Source organism: Dermacentor variabilis, chromosome 10 (genome assembly GCF_050947875.1).
Source record: "Dermacentor variabilis isolate Ectoservices chromosome 10, ASM5094787v1, whole genome shotgun sequence".
Taxonomy (NCBI): domain Eukaryota; kingdom Metazoa; phylum Arthropoda; class Arachnida; order Ixodida; family Ixodidae; genus Dermacentor; species Dermacentor variabilis.
Genome location: NC_134577.1, coordinates 794,620 through 819,514, shown reverse-complemented (window position 1 = coordinate 819,514; position 24,895 = coordinate 794,620). Strand labels below are relative to the sequence as shown.

Below are 24,895 nucleotides of genomic sequence, written 5' to 3'. Positions count from 1 at the left end.
GTTTGACATAATAATGATAAGTGAGACATTGTACAACTCAGAAGATGATGTCATTTCCTTGCCCGGATACCAAAGCTTCTTTCTAAATAGACCAAACCGCGGTGGCGAAGGTGTGATGCAGATGGTGTCAGAAAGGCTTTCATGTGACTTGATTGCAGATCTCTCAAAAACCACGCCAGACTATGAAGTGCTTACGATACGATGTGGATCCTATGTTTTCGCTGTTTTGTGTCGACCACCTGATGGTAATAGTGAAAGATTTCCTGTCTTTTTAGAACAATTACTGTGTTATACTTAACAGAATAGACTGTGCATAAACATAGGCAGTGACTGTGACATAAACTTACTGCAATCGAATACAGTTTGCCGCAACCTGATGTTACTCCTTGATTCTTTCGGTTGTGTGAACGTGATAAAAACACCCACTCGAGTCACATGCCTGTCTAAATCCCTTATCGACTTATTTATTACGAACAGCCCAATGCCAGATTTCAATGCTGGTATCATTGCCGCCGACTTAGGTTATCACTTGCGGATATACATGTTTTCTAAACAAATTAACAAACTTAAGGCAAGCCGAAACCAATTTAAATCTTTCGTCATGCAAGAAATAAATCCAAAAACAATGAATGACTTTCGAAACCAACTTCGAAGTGTAAACTGGGCACCCGTATTCGAGTGTAACGATGCTGATACGGCCTACGATACGCTCATGCATATCATTAAAAATACATACACTAGTTGTTTTAAACTAAAAAAGGTAAAAACATCTAGAAAGATACGAAAACCTTGGTTAACAAGTGAGTGTGTAAAAAGCTAATTCGTAAAAAAAACCATTTGTACTCTCACTTTGTGCAGTCTAGAAGCCCGGATGATCTTTTTGCATTTAAGAAATACCGAAACTTCGTAACTAAGTTTCTTTGAGATACAAAAAAAGAGTATCTGGAAAAGCTATTTAGTAATGCTGATACCAAAGGCGACCTAGTTTGGCGTGCGCTTAATAAGCTCCTAAATCGCGAGAGAAGTCGTTATGAAAAGCTCGAGATTACAGAGAATGGGAAACAGCTAAAGGGTATAGAACTAGCAAATCGTCTCAATGAACACTTTACAAATTTAGTTATTAGCGCTCACCATATAGACACTCTCAATTTTTTGGGTGCGCCTAGCGTAAATACAGCGTTTTTTAGCCTACGACACCGGACGAGGTTTACTCTGCTTTTATATCCTTAAAGAACAGTAAGGCACGTGACATCGATGGTCTCCAGATTAAACCAATTAAATTTGCAATAGACTTGTTAGTGCCCGCTTTCACCCACGTATTCAATGTTTGCTTGTTTAGTGGTGCTTTCCCTAAAAAAATGCAACAGGCAAGGGTTACTGCTCTGTTCAAATCAGGGGACAGAAATGACATGTCAAATTATCGGCCGGTGTCAGTGCTCCCTGTCATATCAAAACGCGTAGAGAAGGTTATCTGTAAAAGGGTTATGTCGTTTTGTGAAAAATATCAATTTTTATTGCCGCATCAATTTGGGTTTCGTAAGGGCCGATCGACTGAATTAGCTCTGCTAACACAGAAGGATTTAATCTTGTACGACTATGAAGAGAAAAAATTAACGTTAGGTGTATTTATCGATTTTTCCAAAACATTTGACAGGATCAATCATATTACTCTACTAAAGAAACTCGAACATTATGGATTCCGTAAATTACCCCTGGACATCCTAAAGTCATACTTAACCCATAGGAAATGATGCGTTTACATCTCAGGAGAACACTCAGACCCCCTGAATTTAGGAGCTGGTGTTCCCAAGGGAGCATATTAGGACCTATACTGTTCAACATCTATATAAATGATTTAACAAACATCAGTAACCTACCACACTATATAATATACGCAGATGACACCAGTCTCTTCTTCAAATCATGCAATGCTGATAACTTATCACAACTAGCAACACCGTCCTTGATAAACTATATTTGTGGAGCAAAGCAAATTCTTTACAGATTAACTCTAGAAAAACCAAAGCTGTTCTTTTTGCACCCGCCCAAAAATATGTAAATCGTAATCTAAACATATTCTATCGTTCAGAACGAATTGACTTCACCGCGGACGTGAAAACACTGGGAGTGATTTTTGATCAGCATTTAAGGTGGGATAAAAACGTGGAACGCGTGGCAACAAGTATGGCAAAGGCATGCGGTGCACTCTGTAGGCTTCGAGATGTTCTTCCGTTAAAACTATGGCTATTGCTGTATAACACCATATTTATTTCTCATGCAAACTATTGTTGTCTTGTATGGGGGACAACGTCAACAAATATATATTCAGACATTATCTCTTTTACAAAAAAAAGCACTGCACCATGTTGCTTGTATTTCTTACGGCAGTCATACAAGTACATTCTTTTCTAAGTTTCATGTTCTTCCATTTCATTACAATTATCAGTTTAATCTTGCTATGAAATATAAAGAAAGCGTAAAACGAGGCCACACGGGATTTACTGATCTTTGTAATCTAAGCAAACCTCATCCCCTCACATACGACATTCGCGAGCAAGAAACTTGGGCCGTGCCTTTTTCACGAACTAATCATGGAAAGGACCGACTATCGTGCCGAATATCGGTATTACTGAACAGTCTTGAAAAAGAAAACATTGATCTTAGGACTGTTTCACGTCGAATTTTGAAAGAATATTTCATTAGAAAGAATATTTCATTTCATTTAGATTAGTGTATGTTGTATATGCATTTCCTTTTATTGATTGTAACTTGAGTGTAGAATTATTCTGTATTTGTCTTGTATGTGAAAGTGCTTTCATATATTGTTATGTACCTGGAAAAATGTATTGTTCCACCACGTTACATAAATCTGTATTTTTTTCTGTTAAGAAAAGGCGTGTATTGCTGGAAAAAAAAAAATGTTGGTTATAATGTGTTTTCAAAAACGCATGTTATCATGCCCTTAGCAATGTTTTTCAAAATATATTTCATGTATCGGTGTATTGTTGCGTGAAAAGTGTTCACAAACTGTCTGCTGCCAAATACTGTAGGGGCAGGGGCCTTTGTCAAGCCGCTTAAAATAGCGGCTTTTTGCTCCTGTCCTAGCATTTGTACATTTAAAGATGAATGCTGAAATAAAGGAATGGAATGGAATGGATGAGCTCTTTGATCTCACAGAGCAGGGGGCCGTGGTCGGGAACTGCAGTTAAGCTCAAAACAGAGATATCCTGCATGGAAGAATGCCGGGTCAGGAGGCACTGCCTGTGGAGTTCATCATAACTCTGGCAAAGATCTGCAACTTCGATGATGGTCTGCGGGTTTTTCGATGGGAGCATTTAGAGCATTTGAAAGGTGTCATCTTCGATGCCCTTCAAAATATGACGGATCTTATCGGATTCGGTCATTGTATTGACGCACTTGCAAAGGTTGATGACCTGATGTCATCCAGATACACTTTGTGCGCGCTTGTGCCACTGACACGCGCTAAGCGCTATGCTTTCATTTTTTTTAATGCAAATTCTCACAGAAGCCATGTGATCATTCTGAATGAGTATATATTTCACGAAGGTACATTAAAAAGGATCATTCTTGTTCATGAGACAATGAGCATCTGTCTGCCTATCTGACAGATGACGTCTTCTATGTAGTTGGTAAAGTTCTCAATGGGCTGCTGGGAACGGTTGTGCGAGCGCTCTTCGGTACGAAGCTTTTGCACCGCAGGCCTAACTAAAACTTGTGTGAAGCTTGTCATGAAGTCTGACCAGGTGAGAAGGTCGGATTCGTGGTTGTGGAACCACACCTTCGCGACACCCTATAGGTAGAAGACCGCATTGTTCAACTTGTGAGCATCGTCCCATTTGTTGTGGGCACTCGCGCATTCATAGGATGAGAGCTAGTTTTCGACATCGTTTTCGTCGGAACCACTCAAGATGGCTGGATCCCGTTGACACAGTGATCCTGAACAGAGAAGTGTGGGCGAGGCCGGTGGTGGTGTTTGGCTTTCGTCTTCAGGCATGATGGGTGGCAACTTCCGACTGCAGAGTTCCAGGGTTGGGAAAAACCTAGCAACTTCCACCAAATATGTAAGGCATTTTAATTAACAAGCCGTAATGTTGCACGATACACAGGCAGGTCTGTTGATCAAGCGTCGGGCACCGAGTGCGCTCGCTCTGTTCTCGAGCGAGGCATTAACAATGCGCCTGAAGCACATGCCTGTCTTATTCGCTACAATATATATATTTTTTTGCCTTGGGTTGGGGAGATGAGAATGCACAAGAGTTACCCTACGATCCACAGTCAGGAAAGAGCACGACGTTCCTGCACTCTGCAACACACAGAGGCATACGGCAGGGTTCGTCGTCTCTTTGACACGGCGCAGAGAAGGCTTTAGCCAGATTGCCAACACAGCTTTATTCACCCAAGATACAGCACAGTGCGACAGTTGCAGCGCTCACAGGCAAAGGCTCACTGCAAAGCTGATCGAGTACACCCATCTAGGGCTAACTAAGTTAGGAAGCAGTCCACGAAGCATGAGAACGAGAAGCCACGGGAGCAAAGGCCCCATGTAACCAACTCATTGCGGGCCTGTGAGCATCTGCAGTGGCGATAAAGCGCTCAACGGAAGAGAGCTCAGGTGGAATGGGCGCCCGGAGGCCACCACTCGAGAGGCCAATCAGGGTGTGTCCCAGTGACGCTTGCGCAGCGATTCGACCCTGGGAGGGAGAATCAGGGTTTTCGCAAGAAATTAGCTCTAGCGCGCAAGCTGGAGGATGAGATGCAGCAAGGCACCTCAATCCCCACAGGGTGGTGTACGAAATGTACTGTGAGTTTTTAATTTGTTTTAAGGTCCCGGTTCTAAGGCACCGTTTTATTTGTTTTAAGGTGCCGGTCGAACAATGTAACCCAAGTGCCCATGCTGACCACGCACTATACCGTGTTCTAGTACACTCTACCATGCACGAAAGCAAGAGAGCAGTGTGGCCAGCATCACTTTTAACTTCGCTATGCTTGGAAAACAAAACCCTTGCGGTAACATACAGCGCACTTTCTCGCTGGGATTTTATTGGATTACCACGCGGCATTAAAGAAAAACTACCTATAGTTCCTTTAACGGCGGCTGCATATGTGAACCCTTGCATGTGGAAGTAAGCGCAGCAGCGTTGTTTCTGTCTTGCACAGTGCCCGTCGAACGCTCGCCCAGTGCCGGTAGCACGGCCGAAACCCTGTTGCCGTTAATCTCCATTAGGGAGTTTCATGCTCAACGGAGTTCATGGGTGCCCGTGGGACAGGGGTATTAGACATTTGTCCCATCACAGCACTAAATTTGAGACGCGCCTGTGGTAGAATTAATCCGGCTGACTGTGGAACCACCGTCGTGAACTGCTATCTTGGCTTCATCGTTGCACATGAATCGCTGTCCTGCCAGGAACTTCAGTGGACCGAAAACGTGGAAATCATTAGGGGTGAAGTCCGGACTCTATGGTGGGTGGTCCAGACTCTCCCAGGGAAATTACTGGAGCTTGTCGGCAGTTCTAATTGCCACATGCAGCCTTGCATTGTTGTGGAGGACAACCATGTTGTCCACATCGAGAATCCCTTGGCATTATTGCCTGATGGCAGCCAGCACACGTGACTCTGTGGAACAATAAGTGTCGGCATTGATGGTTGCAATTTATGGCATGAAATCCAGAACGAGCAGTCCTCAGCGGTCCCAGAAGACCATTAACATCACTTTCCCAACAGATGGCAGTGAATGGAATTTTTACTAACCGCTTCGAGCTAAGTTTCACCGTCGCCGTCAATTTGACCTTCATTTGATCACAGCTGTTCCGTAGCCTTGGAAACGCATCATGCCGGAGGCACATGCCGGGTCGCCGCCTAACCACGTGACGCGCCTGGTTAAGAGGAACGCCGCGCTCGCCTAGTCAGTGCGAACTTGGCCATGGATGAGAGCGAGGCCGGGCCGTCTTTGAGCGTTGCGTGGGAGCGGGAGGCTTTGAGGCGTCGGCGCCAAGTGGCGTCTGACCACCCCGCAGTTATTGCCTGGTGAGCTGCTTCATTGGAGAGGGTTGCAATGCAGCAGGCATCGCACCGTCAAGACTAGTGCAGCGACCGCAATTGTGCCCTGTTCGTTTGTGGTTAGACGCTGCGCATGTTCACGACGTCTGTTTGCATGTCTAGCACTTGCGCTTTCCCTGTGGCACAACAGGCATCGCACCATCGAATAATGCGTGTCTACCCAAGCCTAATCACAGTCATGTCTAGCCACCGACCTAGGCACAGCCGTCATACCTAGCTTAACGATGGTTGTGTACCTAAGTATAATAATTACAGCTAAATCAAGGATCAAACAAGTGAAACCAAGACCTAGCCCGGCTAAACCGAGCTTTCGCTTTGCATGTCCATGCTTAGCTGAGCTAAGCTGCAGCCAATCTTTTTGTCACAGGTGAACCCCGATGTTTCCACATCATGCTCCGCTACTTTGATTCCGGCATGAAATGCAGTATCCACGTTTCATTGCCAGTAACATTGCAGTCCAGGAAACTTTCACCTTCCTCAGCATACCGTTGCAGATGATTCAGTAAAGCAATCGCTTGCCTTTCATCATGTCATCCAACTGCTTAGGCACCAACATGAAACCTTCCAGTACCCTAAGGACCCGTGAATGATGTTGTAAACACTCCCATATGAAATGCCACGCTCCCAGGAAATCTCCTTGAGGTGCACACACCGATCCAATTTCACCATTACATCCACAGCAAAAAATCTTATAGGATAAACTGATAAAAATTCTATCAGTTTTTTCTATTGCATTATGAAACAATACAACTGATACTCTGATAAAATTCATTTTAGTTCCATTCTGGATGTATCTGCATTATTCTGCTTGTACAAGTCTACTAGTGTATTCTTTTTATTAGTGTAATAGTGCATTAATATTAGTGTGCCAGATCTATAGTCTGTCAGTAGCTATGTGTGTTGTATAGGTGTAATGTGCTTCGAGGAGAAGCAAGCTTTCTCTATTGCCCAAAAGATGAGCCAGAAATAATGTATTTTTATTATCACAAAAGACAATGCATATAAATCAAATATGAAGCCCAGGATTTGCAAAGGAAGAATTATTGGAACAAGCCTAAACAACAAATATACACCATACAACAGCTTAAATAGAACAGCTGAAAGGTTTTCCAGAAAAAATGAGTGAACATCTGTACATAATGGTTTTAACCCTCTGAATTCGAATATCGTATCGAAATTGAGCGAAAGAAAGCGCAAATATATTTTATTTCGACGAAAAGTGCAGCAGCGGACACGCCCAGCTCGCGCGTCTCGTTTCCGCCTGTGATTGGTCGGGCGCCTCGTGACGTCAACACTAGTGTTCGTCCGAACCGACCGCTGCCGCTACACATGAAGCGCGGTGCCAGGTAGTTTGGTGCTGTTTTTCTGAGACGGTAATGGAAAATTTAGAGAGACTGCGTTTTTCTGAGGAGTTCGGCGTTACTCCCTACATGTACGAGCCCATTGCGAAGAGCCGGCCTCTCGAAGAAGCAAACGATGCTGGTGCGAGCAGTGCTTTCGACGCGAACGAAAGCGACGTCTTGGGATCTCCTCGTGTTGGAAATGCTCTTTGGTGAGTATGTTTTTTGCAAAGCGATCTAGTGATCTCGCCGATCTTTCGCCGATCTAGTGATTTCCTCATCTTTATTTTGAAATATGCCACTCGATGCTGCAAGTTTTTTTGTTTTATTTGCCAGGAGCCGGAAGCCTTCTCGAGGCAAACGCTTTCTCGGCGCTCTGAGGACGAAGAAAAAGGTGCCGCGCCAATTTTCTAACATATTTTGGCCACAGAGGACTACACATGAATCCTACAATGCTTGAACTTAAATAGGACCAAGCGAACGCGTCTACGTATCACGTCTTCATACGTATGAGCTTTCTGAGTAGAATTACGTGCGGTACGCAGTCTCCGGTTGCGAATTTCACATAGCGTAGCCGCAGTCTCGATATGTGATATGATGGGAGAGCTGCGCACAAGCCTAACTTTGAAACGCTTTTTTAGTACGGTGCCGTTTGCTACCGTTCTCGTACAAGCGCCATTTAATTCAGGCGTAACGCCTCACTGTTACCAAAAACCGGTACACCAGCTCAAACTCCATTTATCTGAAAAAAGCATTGTAGCAATCACTAGCTTACACGTATTAAACTACACTGAACAATGGTTCACGCAGTCAGGTTCTTACCTCAAGCGTCCTTCTTTTCGCGAAAGCTGGCCTTGACAGCGGTGACGAGCTCCTTGTGTACGCGAACATTGACGGCACTGCGCCGGGCCTTAGACGAGCCGACTTGACTGGCAAACCCAATGCATGTTTTAATGATAAATTCTGGTGATAACAGTCGTCACGGAAGTGGTTGGAGCACAGCACTGTTGTTCTTGAGCACTTTGTTAAAAGCTTCTTGTCTTGTGGGAAGTAATGGAAGACAACATCGTCGTGGCCGCTGGTGTTTGTGCAACCGTAGGCTGCACAGAAAGCCGGCATGATCGGCCCACCACTTCAGTTGATGCTGCGCACGTTGACTACCACTCTACATACACGCAGACGCACCAACAAAGGAATGCAGGGTCGATCGAAGCAAATTACGATGGCACGCACGCAGAAACAAGCACGGTCAGGCACGGTCGCGGAGGCTGCGAAGGAACGGAACACTAGTGTTGACGTCACAACACCGCGGTTTCCGGTCTCCGCTCGCATAGTCAGCGTCAGCAGCAGCGCGCGGCATTCGACGGGGAGCGGAGCTACAGCGCAATTTTAACCAGCGATTACGTCGCTCCTAATTGGAAAAAAAAAAATTTACCTACATGGTTTATAAGGTTCCCGCATTCGTATATGAGCGTCTTATTGAATCCAACAGACTCTTCAGCTTCCCTTTAAAAGAGAAAAGATGATTCCATTGGTTCACAACAAAGTGTAGCCTCTTCAAAAAGGAGGTTATTGGCAATCAACCCAACACATTTGTTCACACATACACCACGAAGGTTATCAGACTTCACAATCAGGAAAGCTAGTGAATGGAAGTGGTGGGTTCTTCATTATTCAATACCATGTCTTCATGGCTGTTTGCCAGATAAAAATGTCAGACATTTCAGTTTGTGGAGGGCACCTATATATTTCTACTGGACACCGTCACTTCAGGTGACATAATGAGATCATCCAATCCACTCTCAGAGTTTGTTATGAGAGCACAGTCTTTGTATGGATTGGGTGCAATGACATACAATGTACACTGAATGCTGCATCTTCCTAAAAGTGTGGCTAAACTAGGACCTCTTTGGTTGCATTCTTCATTTGTATTTGAAGGCAGAAATGGACTTGTGAAACTGGTCAGCAGAGCTAATGGTGTTCCTTTACAAATATCTGAATGTTATGTACTTGCTCGAAAGTTGCGGGCAGCTAAAGCTAGTTTAAATCTTTCACCAGAAGCAGTCAGTTTTCTTGGTGTACAGGAGAGGAGGGCTGGTCATCAGACAGTTTTGTTAGGCAATGGAAAGCTGTGCCTGAAATTGGATGAAAGTGAAAAACAGGCTATAGTCCACAACCGTGGGTGTGACTCAACAAATGTCACTGAATATTACTGAATGGTCATCAACCAACAAACATTCCACTCTCTTTAGTACACTCGGACTACAAAGACTAACAACAGTGCATTTGTCAGTTTCCCAGGTGCATTTTTTCTCATTTGTAGAATTCTTTCTGGAGCGAATTCTTGAATAAGTCCGCACTGCCAGAAACTATTTCCTGTTGAAATTCTCCATGTAAAGCACCTTTCAGTCTGCGTCAGAAGAGAGGAGCCACTAGTTTATGTAACACCCTGCGAAGTTATGTGCCTTTGTGTGTTTATGGAAATAGACCACAATATTTTTGTATCGACAATACCAAACCTTTATGAAAGAGACTAATTCCCATGCTCAAGACATGGTAACGATGAACAGTATGTCTCCAGCCGTGGTACATGAATGTCTTGTAGTAACAGGTTATAGCTTTAAAAAACAGAAGTTGGTAACAGCGCACCATGCTTTCTGGCGTTCTGTAAGAATCAGCTTTTTGATGTTTGAATATATTAAACAAGCCAGAGCCATCAAAATTCTACAGCTTTTATTTTTTCTTGCAATAGCTTCTTGTTTTCCTAATGAACCAGCTAGCCCAATTTGCCACTCTTCATTATTGTACTCTTGTTGAGCAGGTGCTTGGGGGATTGCATGGTCTGCATGTTGGCAGTAGTGATGCAGCTGCTGATGAACAGTTGCAGTACCCAAAACATGACAATATTTTACAAGACTTATGCATGGTTTCGGGTTGGTGTCCTTACATGTAGCGAAGGACCCTACTTCACCAAGTGACTGCCTTGAGTGGGTGATCACAGTGAACAAATAGTGCTTTACTAGCAGATGGTGAAGAGGTAGCACTTCTCAGTCTGTATGCAGAGGCATGTAAAGCAGCTGAATTAAAGGGCCCCTGAAACGGTTCGGACAAATTTTGTAGACGCGTAGGGTACAGCTTAAGTAGAACATTCGCACCACAATTTACGTGAAGCGTTACGTATTAATGGAGCTACAAGCGATTAGAAGTTACCCTCCTCCCTAGCCATGCTTTTCCTCCTCAACTCGTTCGCCGAGCGAGCGGGGCTAAGCTCCGCCTTCACTGGTTCAGCGTCACGATGCGCCGTCACATCGTCCACTTCCGGTTGTTTTGGAGCCCGCCCCCGCCCGCGCGAGACCGCTCTGCTAGCCGCTTGGCCGTCGACCCCAAGCGAGAGCTATCAAAGCAGCGTGCGTTGCGAGCATTCTGTCGTAGCGCCGAACGTGTCTTGTATTCCGGTAACCACAGGCAAGCTGGTCATTTCGGCAAATGACTGTAGGCATAAACTCAAGGTGATGAAGGAACTTTAGCGTAGACGTACGTGAGCGGCCTGATCGGTCTGCACGGTCCATACACTTGTTAGTGCAGAGCTTAACCAGCCAAACAAAGCGCTAATATTGCTCTAACGAAGTGTAAAACATTTTAAACATTTATAAAAACAACGTGTTCATGATTACACTCCTGCGAAAAATACACACCAGCAGCAAAGAAGAATACACTTCGTTGCTGCTACTGTGTATGGTTGAGCTCTGTGCCACCAGGTGGCTGCACCGTGCAGACCATTCGTATTTGCCCTTCTGCTCATCTCATGGCTCATCCCGTTACGGCAAAGTCAAGCGGCCTGTCCCCTTGCGCTTGCATTTTCCCTAATACCGGACTCGGGAAACGCTATTGCGTTAGTAATCTTCCGGTGTAAAGTGACGGCCACAAACGCGCAAATCCTGGCGCCGATCGGATAGCGGCAGTCCGATGCGCAGCAGCCAGTTCGCTCGTACGCTGCCTTGCAGAAGGACACGATGTCGCAGCTTGACATATTGCCAGTCGCTACGTTTGCAGTCCACAAGGCAACAAAGTCGAGTCATAGTGCTCGCGAAAAGACAGAGACCGACTCTGACCGCGGAGCTCTCTTCAAAATGGAGTACGTTGTAACACAAGCAGACGACACACGCTGTGTGCCGGAAGTGCTTAAGTGTACTGAAAAATTATTCTTGTGCATTCTCTTTATGTTACTTTTTTTCCATAAAAACAAATTAACTAACATTCCAACTATTATGAAGATCATTTGTTTACCATAAAATTGGAAAAATTATCGATCACGCGCCCTTGTCAGCCAATCGGATAGCTCGCCCCACTGACGTCGTATGGGTGATTTCGGTCGTATGGGTAGGGGCGGCTTAAAATTCTGCCGAGCAGTGTGCTGCGATCGGCAGCGATGTGCATATTTAAAACCTTATAATAAATTAAACGCTTTACGCGGAGCACTTAGATGTGTCAATTAATGATCAGAAGGACCTACTCTAACGACTCAACGCGTTTGTAGAAAATCGTCAAAAGCGTTTCAGGGTCCCTTTAAGTAAGCAGTTGTGCTACTTGATACAACAGCGTCACTTTCACACCATGCATCTGTCTTTCTCACTTGGTTATTTTCTCCTTTGACTACATGTAGCTGGTGCAAGATTATCCGTCAACTGGGGCGGCATGACCAAGACACTGTCTTTTTTCTGAACGAAACAAGTAAACTCTAAAATTTTATTTTAACAGTGTATTACGGTTTGAATCAAAGACTCCAAACACTATAGGCTCCTGACAGTGGAGTTTCCCGGCGACGGCCGTGCCACCTGTAGTGTCGAAAGCGCAACTCTGGTACTGATACAACTTCAGTCGATGACGTAGAATCTAGCTGGCGCACGTATTGTTGTTATTACAGCGTGTGATTCGAAACTTCTAAACCACGTGTGCCACCGTCCTGCGGGCAAACGTTCTCATACCACTGTTTTACAATGGCATATGTGCAAGACATCGAAAACAGCCCAGGAAGAAATAGCGTGGGGACGGCGGTACTGCTGCGTCAAAGACTGTAATTAAGGCTGCCTGCTCTCCGACTGTACAGATTTCCTGGCCGGCCGTGGTTTTGTGCTTGCGCTCCTTCCTGGGGAATCGCACTAGAAATTATTGTAGTCAGTAGACTGAGGTTTTTGGTCGAGAAAGAGTCTTGCGGGGCAGCCGACTTACATATTTTTGCAAATTGTCCATATCTTTTAGAGCTATTTATTTTGCTGTACGAAGCGCACTGCGTCGTGGTTGCAGATGTTCTGGCTTGCGCGAGTCGCTGAGCACTTCACGTTGTGTGACTCTGCTTGGGTCCAGGTTGCCGAATACGATCACCCGAGTCTTGGCGGCCGGAACGGCTCAAGGTCGTGCCGGTGCCTCGGCAGTTGTGTACTCTTAGACAAAGGTACACCCCCCCTGCCCCCGCCCCCCTTAGGGTGTATATCTGCCACACAACGGTAATCGTCATCTGCCTTGTTTGTGTTTCATTTCTTGAAAACGCCGCGCCCGCTACTTTCCTATCAGGAATGATATGTCATGCTGATAACGTGCATGCCATTCGTTACTGGGAAGTACCTGGCTCGCAGCGCAGGACAAGACAGATGACGTTTATTGTTGTGTGGCAAGATACAACCCAAAGGGTGTAATTTTGTTTTAGAGTGTAAACAAAGTACTGCAGTTGCTTGGCAGAACATAGCAGTCTAGTAACATTTTTGTGCAAGTTGTTTAAAAGAGCCTTTTAATAATTCTAAAACATATGGTGCCCATCCTCCCTGGCAAATGAGGCTTTGCAAGCGTGTCACAACAGCAGCATGGAAGGACGCATTTTGTCTGCGGTAACTCAAATGGTTGGATAAGAACACCTATGCCTAACGCTTAATAAGCTCAGCCATGCCTGCACACTCAATTGAGCTGCTTGATCAGAGCATAATATTATAGTTGAGTGTACTCAAGCCAGAGGTACGCTGCAGTTGTGTTCGCCTTGCTGGGAGTGACACTTCGCAAGCACAGTCTCACCGGCGACTCCTTTCACGCTGTGAACGTGCCCGGCAGTGTAGAGCTTTTCCCCTTTACGACGAATGGCAGGGCGTATCCGACCGTGTAATCTTGAGATTGGTCTGAAACCACATAGCAAAACTTGCGCCATTTGTTCGTTTCAAAACAAGCATGAACATGCGATTACGTTGGCAGATCCGCATGGGCAGCGTGAGTAGCGTGGACCGTCAGTGTCAGTTTTGACGGAAGGTGCCGCAAGAGGCGCTGACGATCGCTGCTCGGACGCGCCGCCTGGGCAGTGTCAGGAGCGTATATATGAAGCGTATTGCTGATAATCTTCTTTGCTGTCGCGTGCTGAAGGCTACACAGGTTAAACTGCTTTTATACATTTCGACGTGCAGTGGTTGAACTAGCACCCAGTGAAGAATTGTCTTCTGATTTTGCCATATGTGTGCTTGATGTTTGGCTCTTTTTGTTCATAAATATGTGATTTTAAAAATGGTATATCCATGTTCTTACTTGAATAAGTTCTCAGATTTGTAGTCACTTTTGCTTAAATAATATTAATTGCTGTATTGTCATGTTTTGGTGTATTGCTGTAGATCTTGCACCAATAGGGAATTCAGGGTGTCTACCAACTGGGAAAACCGGGAATTCTCAGGGAATTTGAATAGTCTGGAAATGCTCAGGGAAAACTCGGGGAATGTGTGCTTCTATCAAGAAAAATTAGCGGTAACTTTACGGAAATGGAACGAAAGTCGTGTTAATGCTGGCTACAGTAACAGAGGAATCGCAACGAATCGTCATTGACGCCGTGTCATCGGCACGATGTATTTCCAGAGTAGTTAACGACCGATTTTCCAGACGCCCGATTTTTCGGATATGCCCTATAATTCGCACGGCTTTGCGGCACCACCACGTACTCCATATATTCAATGTATATTGCCCTGCCTGCAGGTCTGAAATGGCATTAATCAAAGCCACCACCGCCGGCATTTTTATTATCTCGACGCCTCGAACCGACACTCTCGCACACAGATCCGCTGGCAGCCTTAGCCACCACCGCGGCAACGTTAGGCCTAGCTGCTTCTACGTTCGCTGTTAAGCTTCTTGCCGTGCGGTTCTGTGTTTTTCATTGAAGGAATTCGTCGCTGTCCGCAATGGCACCGACTTTGCCTTTGTAATACTCGCGATTAGCTTCGAAGCTCGCAGAGCACAGCGCGTCGCGTAACGCCAGTTTCCGAAAGTTAGCTTTGCCTCACTACAGCAGTGGTAGGCGGTGAAGCATAACAAGCGTGGGAAGGGTCAATTGTCACGAGACACAGTATGTACTCCTTAATTATACACGCATGAACAGTACACGCGTGCACACACGTCTCCTGTCACAGTACGAGCACCGATATGCCTAATAAGTGTACTGACAGGCCTTAATAACTTTTTCGGACGTTCCTGTCGCAATTTTAGTCCTTAAGGGCAGTTAGACATGCATTCATTTTTTTCGGACTGCCCGATTTTTCGGATGTATTTGCGGCCCCTAGGGAGTCCGAAAGATCGGACGTTGACTGTACAACTGACCAAGAGGATACTTCAAATGATCCATGGGGTGAAAGCGTGGCAGAAGGAGGATGAGAACAGAAAGGACCGACGCACTGAGGAATTACTGGGAAAGGAAGCGTGCCGCCACCTCTTAGAAGGAGCTTGAGCTTAAAAAATAAAGTGTTTGCTAACACCGAGATGCAGGTGTCCCTCGTCCAAACCAAAATAAACTCTTTAAAGCAGTGAAACCCAACACTGAGATATTGTCTACAGGCTGAGAGTATGTCAGGACAGTTGAGGTTGACTTCCCAGCTGCTGACAGAAAATCTTAGTTGTGACAAAGTTCAGGCCTCATACCGATGAACTTGCTATCAGTTGATAGAAATAGCTTGTGTTCAAAAATATTTGCTTATGTATGCATCTCCTTTTAATTCGTATTTGAAAATGTTTGACTCAATTTGAAATGGGTTTTACCATTTTTTTCGCTGTGCATTTTACTAACACGTTCCTTCCGTTTTCTTTTTAAATGAAATAGATCTTACTCTTTACTATTCAATCTGGATTAATTCATTTTTTTTTTCAACATGCATGCTTACTAGAGAGTGACAGCATTGGCCAACATGGTGTCAGCCTGTCTTGACATAAAACAAAGTTCTGGCTCATCCAGGAAATTTTGCAGAGGTGCTCAGGGAAAACCTGGGAAACTCAGGGAATTTGGAAATGTCAACTTGGCAGACACCCTGAGTGATGCTTCTCCTGTTTCTTTGCTTCCTGTCAGCGTGCCATGCCAGTTTGTTCTCTTTGCACAAGCTCACTTGTGTTCTGTCACATATCACACTTTTGGGACGAATGCAAAAGTGCATAGTCTGCAGAAAATAGCATGATATGAAGTTGGAATATGATAAAAACATGTGCCAATCAGACATGGCATTCTATGCAGCATCTGTAAGCACAAATGTGCATGGTGATGTTGGTACTTCAGTCTGTGTTTTTCCTCTTATGTGTTTGTTTAAATGTGGCTAAAGTTGCTTGCTCATTGTTTAGCTAATGGAGTGTAAAATAAACCCTAGTCATATGTTGGTAGTCATGTCGCTTGTGTCTCGTCCTTGTTCCTTTGTGGATGCATGTGTTAACGCTGTTATAATTTTCAAATCATGTATGCATCATGCAACTAGCCCAGAAAGAAGTTTTAATGAAATCACGTTGGTAGTGTCTAATTTATGGCATTCACAAACTCAGCCTGACATGTTAGAGCTGCAGTTGGTATCCACAGTCCTGAAAGTGCTTTGTTTTGCCTTTGTAAATAAGCTTTATTGCAACAGTAATCCTGTTTTGGATATGCATTAAATGTTGCACATCCGTCGAAAAATTTGTAAATGCAATTTTTTATTAAAAGAACTGGAGCACACCTGCTACAAAAATGGACCGATACTTTTCTCATGCAACTTCCCCAATGTAGTTTCACAGACTAAGTAACGCTGCTGTGCTTTGAAAACGTGTGCTTTAATTTACGTTGAAACATGTTTAGGATAATATATCTGCATACAAGCTGTAAAAAGTTTTGATAATTGCACAGTTTACACAGCTCGTTTTCATTTGATACTCTAATATCCCAACTGTGTTTGTTAATCTGTTCACGTGGCAGGCAATGCGTTCGGGGTTGTATATTCAGTTCATATTAAAAACATCTCTTCAGGCATGTGGGCACCGGTGTGTGTGCTATTCCAAAGATGCTTTATTAGTGCCTCAATTAGATTTCTGTATGTTGTATGATGATCGTTATCTGGGTTTAAAAGACTGATACATCATCCTATTTGGTCTTGTAGGCAGCACAGTGAGATTTATCTGCTGCCTACCAGTCTGGTAAAGAGTTCTATGGGTCAGGTAGGGATATATATCAGACTCATATTAGGACCCGTACAACCTATACATATTCCTAAGAGACTTGTAGAAATTTCTATCAGTTTTTTTTTTGCTAGGGCAGTTAGCAACGCATGCGGCCTCCCCGAACGCTCATTGTCGTGCAAGTCTTTACGGCCTTTTGTGAACTCACAACACCACCACCTCAAACTTCTCAAAGCAAGACACCTTTCCCCATACATGTGCTGCATTTCCCTGTGGATTTCCATGGGCATTTGTCCCTTGTTCCATAGAAAATGGATCATACTTTGTTGCTTGTTCACTGGGGACATGTGAAGCACAACCGCCATCTTCAACCACTGACAGCAGCGCTGTTTCGCAGAGCTACTGGCAGATAAGGCTGGGTTAGTCCTAGAAAGGTCCACCGCTGGGAATGGATATATTGACTTCGCGTTTACAACCGTAATTTGGCTAAAAATAATAGGGGCAAGGACTTTCTGATTCGCCCTCGTAAATCATCCAGTTTCATCTTGCACAACATGATTGCCCTTTTTTGAGAAGTGACTGGTACCTTTGTTAATCTGAACCCATCAGTGTGCTGTGCTAGTACTTGAAGTTTGCAATCGAATGTGGTCAATCATGTATTGGTTATTTTTTCCAGCACCATCTGTGGTGTGAAACAGTTACTGACATCTGCAAGGTTGTGCGAAATTTGCATGCTCTAGCAGTCAGTCACTCTTGCATAGGGGAATCCTTGCTTCTCGCTGTCAACAGCCGCTCTTTCTATATGGTAATTGTCTTGGCATCCTCATTCGCCTTTCTCCTTTTTCCAACCTGAAGAGCTTGAGGGCACCTTATTTGGTGATTACTGGTGCCAAGTGCAAAAACAAACTGCAATCTCTGCACTATGCAGGCTCAGGGGGGCCCCCCATGAGAAGTGGCTGCACCAGCGTGCGGCTGCAGTGCCAGGCGGCTGGGCACACACGCCTGCACCTGAGCCATGGGCTACTGCGATCCACTGTGCTGCTCGGCTGCTACAAGCGCTTGAGGGTGGGTGGCTGCTGTCATTGTGACCCACTTCCCTGGGCTGTCGTACTAAGAAATGGATTTTTGTTTGCATGCAAGTGCAACACTGGTTTTCTTTCTCGCTGACCATGGACATGGAAATTTGCCAATGTTTCAGTGATATAGAGAAGATGTCCATCACAAATTTCATTATAATGCTGGGTTGATGCAATAGTAACTTCTTTATAAGAGACAACCAACCTGTGCCTTGTTTCAGAGTTACTTAGCCGATGATGTAATCCTCACCTCTGCTCACAGCCTCCTGCATGCAGATTGTGGAGTAATACACAAAAGGTCACAAATTGGAGAAGTTGTCTAAAAGAGCTTCCATCGGGATGTATTTGCTGACTGCAATGAAGTGCTGCAGAGCTTCAGAGAGATTTTATTTACAGGAAGAGCAGGGAGGTTGGGCAGAGCTTGAAGTAAGAGATGGTTTAAAGGTCCTAAAACTGAGGCATATGGAATTTTATTTCATTTCTTTTATGGTACCCTCAAGGCCTGTGAAGGCTTTACAAAGGGGAGTGGGTTACAAGTAAATTCAAACAGTAAGCCTTACAAAAGTAAAATACAGTAGAATTTCGGTGATACGAATCTCAAGGGGAGGCGAAAATATTCGTATCACCCGAAATGTATCACCAAAAAACGAGCGAAATCCGTCCCAAAACCATGAGACACACACACACACACAAAAAAAAACACCAACATTTATTTACATGGAAAGAAGTCGCATATGGTCCTTCTGAGTCTTCTTCTCTGCAAGGTCGGCCAGCAGAGAATTTTCGAAGCTGAAGAAATGGGCTGTAGTGTTCTCACGCACAGTCTCGGATGTCACAGCTCGCCACAGAATACCGGGAGCATGCATAGTTTCGGCTGCCGACGGTGGTTGGTCATCACCATTTTGGCACTCGTCTTCTTTTTCATCACTGGTCGAAATTCTAGGCTGCGGCGATACATCCTCCACGATGTCTTCCACTGTGCGCAGGCCACAAGTGACGAGATAGTCGTACGCGGTGACGAAATCGTCTGTACTGCAGTCAACGCTGCAGTCAACGCTGCAGTCAACGTTCCAGCGTGTCATGGACACAGTGTTAGCAGGATTGTAGTGGCAGACCTGTCTTGTTTACTTGGATTGATGTCGTAGTCTTCGCCGGAAATTTCGACAATCACCTTAGGCGGCTTGGGACAGTACTAGAGGTCATCAAGTCATCAGGGCTCACTTTGAAGCCAGAAAAGTGCTTCTTCGCTTAAGATGAGCTTCTTTTCCTAGGCTAAGTCATCAGCAAGTCTGGATTTCGCCCAGACACGCAGAAGACAGCTGCCATCGCCAAGTTTCCACTGCCCATCGACAAAAAGGCAGTGCATAGATTCCTTGGCATGTGTGCCTACTACAGGTGCTTTGTCAAGGACTTTTCACGCATCGCTGAGCCGCTGACACAGCTAACTAAATGTGACGTCGAGTTCAAGTGGGAAACACCGCAGGCCAAGGCATTTCAAGAACTCAAACGGCGCATGCAGTCGCCGCCGGTACTAGCACACTTTGACGAGGACGCCGATACCGAAATCCACACTGACGCCAGTAGCCTAGGCCTCGGTGCCGTCCTAATCCAGAGAAAAGATGGACATGAAGACGTGATAGCTTATGCTAGCCAGTCACTGTCAAAAGTGGAAGGCAATTTTTCTGCGACTGAAAAGGAATGCCTTGCCATTATTTGGGCTGCAGCTAAATTCCGCCCTTACCTCTATGGTATGCCATTCAAAGTCGTCAGCGAATATTACGCGTTGTGTTGGCTAGCTAACTCAAAAGACCCTTCAGGACGGCTGGCGCAGTGGAGCCTCATACGGCAAGAATATGACGTCACTGTAGTATACAAGTCCTGAAGAAAACACTCTGACGCCGACTGCTTATCACGCATCCCCATCGATCCCCCGCCGTAACATGAGGACGATGACGCCTTCCTTGGAATAAGCGCGGAAGACTTCACTAAACAGCAACGAGCAGACCCGGAGCTAAATGGCCTCGTAGAGTATTTGGAAGGGAACACTGACATTGTTCCTAGGGCATTTAAGCGCAGGTTGTCTTCGTTCATGCTACAAAACAACCTGCTCGTGAAGAACTTCTCACTAGTCCGCGCCAGCTACCTTCTTGTTGTACCGTCAGCGCTGCGTCCAGAAATACTGCACGCCCTACACGACGATCCAACCGCTGGGCACCTTGGATTCTCCCGGACGCTGTCGAGGATACAGGAAAGGTATTACTGGCCACGTCTGATCGCCGACGTCGCCCGTTACGTCAAGACATGCCGAGACTGTCAGCGACGCAAGACACCACCGACAAGGGCAGCAGGATTACTACAGCCAGAGTCCTTCCATGTTTTTCTGGTCACGAAACTCCGCCGTCACGCTATGGGAGAGGTTCATATGCTGCCCAAAGGTGCCGCGACGCGGCGCCACTGTGCCACAGAGGGCATGTGCCACCGAAACGCGCGCGCAGTGCGAGGCAAGCTGAGTGATCGGGTGTGTTATGTGCATGTGCTGCGCTATTTTTCGAGTGCTGGGCTGTTTGGTTGAAGTGGCGGGGTGGGACAACGATGCCGAACACGTGTTGCGTGCCTGGGTGCCGTTCCGGCTACAAGGGCACGACCGAAAAGGTGTCGTTGTTCTGTTTACCTAATAACAAGGAGCAGCGCGAGAAATGGAAGCGGGCCATACCGCGGTAGGAAAGTGGCGGTTTTAATTTCGAATCGAAGTATACGCGTGTGTGCGCGAAACACTTTGACACCTCGGACATCGTCACTGCGTACAATTTCAACGAGGGCGATTTGAACTGCACTAGAGGTATGCGGACACTTCAGAATGCATTTTCTCTTTAAATAAGCCTCTTCTTCGCATGAAAGAAGCATTTCGAGGTTTCTGGGATGGTATTTCAACAGTCCACGTTGACCTAATAGTAACCTTTAGTGTCCTTTTAAACTTTGATATAACGAAGTAAAATCAGCAATTTGCTTCGTTATATTGAAATTTCTTTATAATTAAATTCTGCCTTTTATGCAAATAAGTACAGTCACCGATTGATTTTTCTTACACGGAAAAGGTCCGCAGGATTTTCCAAATTGTCGGGCAATCGAAAAAAGTAAATTGGTATGAGAAAACAATTCACTTTGATGAATTTGGGAGTCGGCGACGAATTGTGCGGTTTCATGCCACGTCAACGATACCTTATAAGTGGTACGAATTAAGCGAAGCCAGCCACGCTTTCACATGCTCTCTGTCCCTGCAGATGATAGTGTCACCCGCACTGAGACGATGCTATCCTGAAGAGCGCCGCAGTGGGGAGCAAATGCTTTGTCTGCCTCTCGCTCGATCGGGTCACCGGAACTCCGGATTACGCAACCTTTAGTACTAAACACAAGTGAAGACAGCTTTAGGTACGTATGTCACCTGATGCAGTCACCTATGTCACTTTGACCACACAGCCACAAGTTCCTGATGGTGAATATGTGCTTCGCCCCATCATCGATGGGGTTTTGAACGTTGCTGTTTCTCATACGCTGGTCACGGTTACTAATAACGACGGCGGTCTACCGCTTCTGAGTTTCAGCGTGTGCCCTCAAGTGCTTCCAGCTGGCATGTTCTTGGCCAGCGTTTCTAGTACTTCTGAATTTGACATTAAGCGTCTGAATGCTGAGAGTGGCTTACTAGTGCCAATTGTACCTCACAGCTCTGGTACCTTAACAGATGACTTTGCGAAAATGATTGCACCTGACCTCAGCTCTGCACAGGCCACGGACATACATTTCCTGCTCGAATCATACAGTGACCTCTGATTTCTGCGACAGGCCTTTAGGCCAAACATCTGTGATTCACCACCATATAAACATTGGAGATACGAATCCTAATCGTCGGCGTCCCTATCGTGTATTGCATGCTGAACGTAGAATCGTCCAATCAGAAGTGGGCAACATGCTCCGCAAAGGAGTCATCGAGCCATCAGCCAGCCCTTGGGTTTCGCCTGTCGTCCTTGTGAAAAAGGAAGATAGTACCTGGCGTTTTTGCATCGATTATCGCCATTTAAACAAGATCACACGGAAAGACATCTGCCCACTACCACGTACGCATTGATGATGCCTTGGACTGCTTGCACGGAGCTATATACTTCTCATCCATCGATCTTCGATCCGGCTACTGGCAGATTTCAGTTTATGAAATGGACCGCGAGAAGACGGCCTCATCACGCTTGATGATTAATATCAGTTCAAAGTTATACCCTTTGGCTTATGCAATGCTCCTGTGACATTTGAATGTATGATGGACTCTCTTCTGCGAGGCTACAAATGGACCACCTGTCTTTGTTACCTTGACGACATTATTGCTTTTTCTCCCACGTTCGGCAGCCACCTTACCCGAGTCGCTGCCATTCTTGCAGTCTTCCAAAATGCCGCCCTCCAACTGAACTCCATGGTATGTCAGTTCAGGCACCGTCAGATTACTATGTTGGGACACCTCATTGACACATCCGGTGTACAACCATATCCGGAAAAAGTTTGCGCCGTTCGCAGTTTCCCTGTGCCACGTTTTGCTTCTGATTTGCGCTGTTTCTGCGGCCTGTGTTCTTACTTTCACTGTTTTGTCAAAAACATTGCCGACGTTGCTCGGCCTTAGACAGATCTTCTAAAGAAGAATACGCCATTCTCATGGGGCCTGGAGCAGGCTCATCTGTTCGCTGCTCTCATCGGGTTTCTGACCACCCCTCCCATACTTGCCCACTTTGATCTATCTGCACCGACTGAAGTCCAGACTGACGCAAGCAGCCACGGCATCGGCGCTGTTCTCGCCCAATAGCAGAATGGGGCCAAGTACATGGTAGCGTACGCCAGCTGCCTGCTGTCACCTCCTGAGAGAAATTATTCCATCACCGAGCAGGAGTGATTGGCTTTAGTTTGGGCTGTCGCCAAGTTCCAGCCTTATTTGTACAGCCTCATGTTTTCATTTGTTACAGACCACCACGTCCTCTGCTGGCTGTCTTCCCTCCGGGACTCGACAGGACGGTTTGGTCGCTCTGCTTTGCGGCTCCAGGAATTCTAATTTATTGTCAACTACAAGTCTGGACGTCTGCACAAGGACGCTGACTGCCTCTCTCATCATTCCGTGGATCCTCCTGGTCCTTCTGCGCATGATCCGGTGACCTGCGTGATGGCTTTTACTGACATGACCGACATGCGTGCGTTGTCCATCATCGCTGGAGGGCAATCTGGCAGCACCGACACCACATGCTGCATGTTCGTGATGCATGTTCATGCTGCACGACGGCATCCTCTACCCCCGCAATATCAACCCTGACGGCCCTGAGTTGCTCCTTGCCCTTCCTCGTCATCTGTGATCCGTTGTTCTCGAACAACTTCGCGATGCACTGATGGCAAGACACCTTGGAGTTTTGTGTACATATTTATTTATTTATTATACATACTTTCAAGGCCCTAAGGCACTACAGAAAGGAGTGGTACATAACAAAGCAATGTAATAGGCAGACAATGGTATGCAGGCAAAGTTAAGCGATAGTGTGGTAGACTGCTGTTTTGAATGAAGATACATCTGTGATCTGAATGATGGAAGCAGGAAGGTGGTTCCAGTCGACACTTGTGCAGGGTAAAAAAGAATCGTGATACTTGTTCGTTCGGGAGGATGGGACGGCAACTTTATATCTGTGGTCAGGACGGGATGAAGTGTAGGTAGGTGGGGTGATAAGTTGATTCTTGAGCACCTGGTTAGAGTGATAAACCTTGTGAAATAGGCAAAGACGAGCACATTTGCGGCGTAAAGAAAGATCTGGCAGATTCAGGGTTTTTTTCATACATGTAACACTGGAATGGCGAGAATAGTTAGATAAAATAAAGCGAGTTGCTCAATTTTGAATTGCTTCGAGGTTTAGGGTTAGTGATGCTTGATTGTTATCCCAAATGGCAGATGCGTATTCAAATTTCGAGCGAACTAGGGTTTTGTAGAGTGCCAATTTTACCGAAGTAGGAACGGTGGAAAAGTTAAGACGAAGATATCCTAACATAGGTTCGCATTAGCAGTAATATAATTAGTATGCATATTCCATGAAAGATCATTAGTTATGTGAAGGCCAAGATATTTGTGAGCGTTAACGGATGCTAATGAAGTGTCATTCAGTACATGTCGACACTGATTGCTATTGCTGGTTTTACGTGATATGTGCATCGATTTACACTTGTTAGCGTTAAGTTTCATGAGCCATTTTTTAGACCAGAGTGATACATGGTGAAGATCTCCTTGCAGTTTATCTGAAATATCAGGGTTAGAGATCTTTCGGTATATTACGCAATCGTCAGCGAACAGATTAATTGATGATGACTTTACACAGTTAGGGAGATCATTAATATAAATCAAGAAGAGTAGAGGCCCCAAGACAGAACCTTGTGGCACTCCGGATGTAACTGTTGATAAAGCAGATGAAGAGTTATTGGTTGTGACATATTGAGTTCGATTAGAAAGAAACTGTTTAATCCAAGACAACACATTTGGGTCAATATTAAGCTGATTAAGTTTATGGATAAGTAGGTTATGACATACGGTGTCGAAAGCTTTGGCAAAATCTAAGAAATACAGTCAATATTGAATCCTTGATCTAAGGTGGCAAACAAATCGTTAGTGAAACAAAGAAGTTGAGTATCGCATAAAAAAGTTTTTCTAAAATCGTGTTGAGATGGATGGAAGAACGAGTTGCTTTTCAGGAAATCGATTAGGTGATAATATATTACGTGTTCCAAGAGTTTGCATGGAATGCTGGTTAATGAGATGGGTCGGTAGTTCTCGGGACATAATGACCGCGTTCGATGCCGGTTCTTCTGGCCAGGTCTCTGCTGCTCTGTGCGTCCTTATATCTCAACTTGCTAATTGTGTCAGCGCCGGAAAAAACCTCCCCTACCACCTGTCGGATGATTCCATCCAATTGA

General features: G+C 45.3%; 1 protein-coding gene across 4 annotated transcripts in view; it reads left to right on the top strand.

Moving 5' to 3' along the window:
• LOC142559716 (nuclear pore membrane glycoprotein 210-like) overlaps window positions 1-24,895 on the top strand; it is a 248,521-nt gene that overhangs the window by 184,170 nt on the left and 39,456 nt on the right. For 2 of the 4 annotated variants that reach the window (XM_075671288.1, XM_075671287.1), the window contains one exon: window positions 17,770-17,906. The exons of 1 other annotated variant lie outside the window; for it this stretch is intronic. In XM_075671288.1, the coding sequence (XP_075527403.1) occupies window positions 17,770-17,906 (137 nt within the window). Of the gene's footprint in view, window positions 1-7,517; window positions 7,631-7,754; window positions 7,813-17,769; window positions 17,907-24,895 lie in introns of all 4 variants that reach the window. One more of the 4 variants, XM_075671286.1, reaches the window with a different exon arrangement.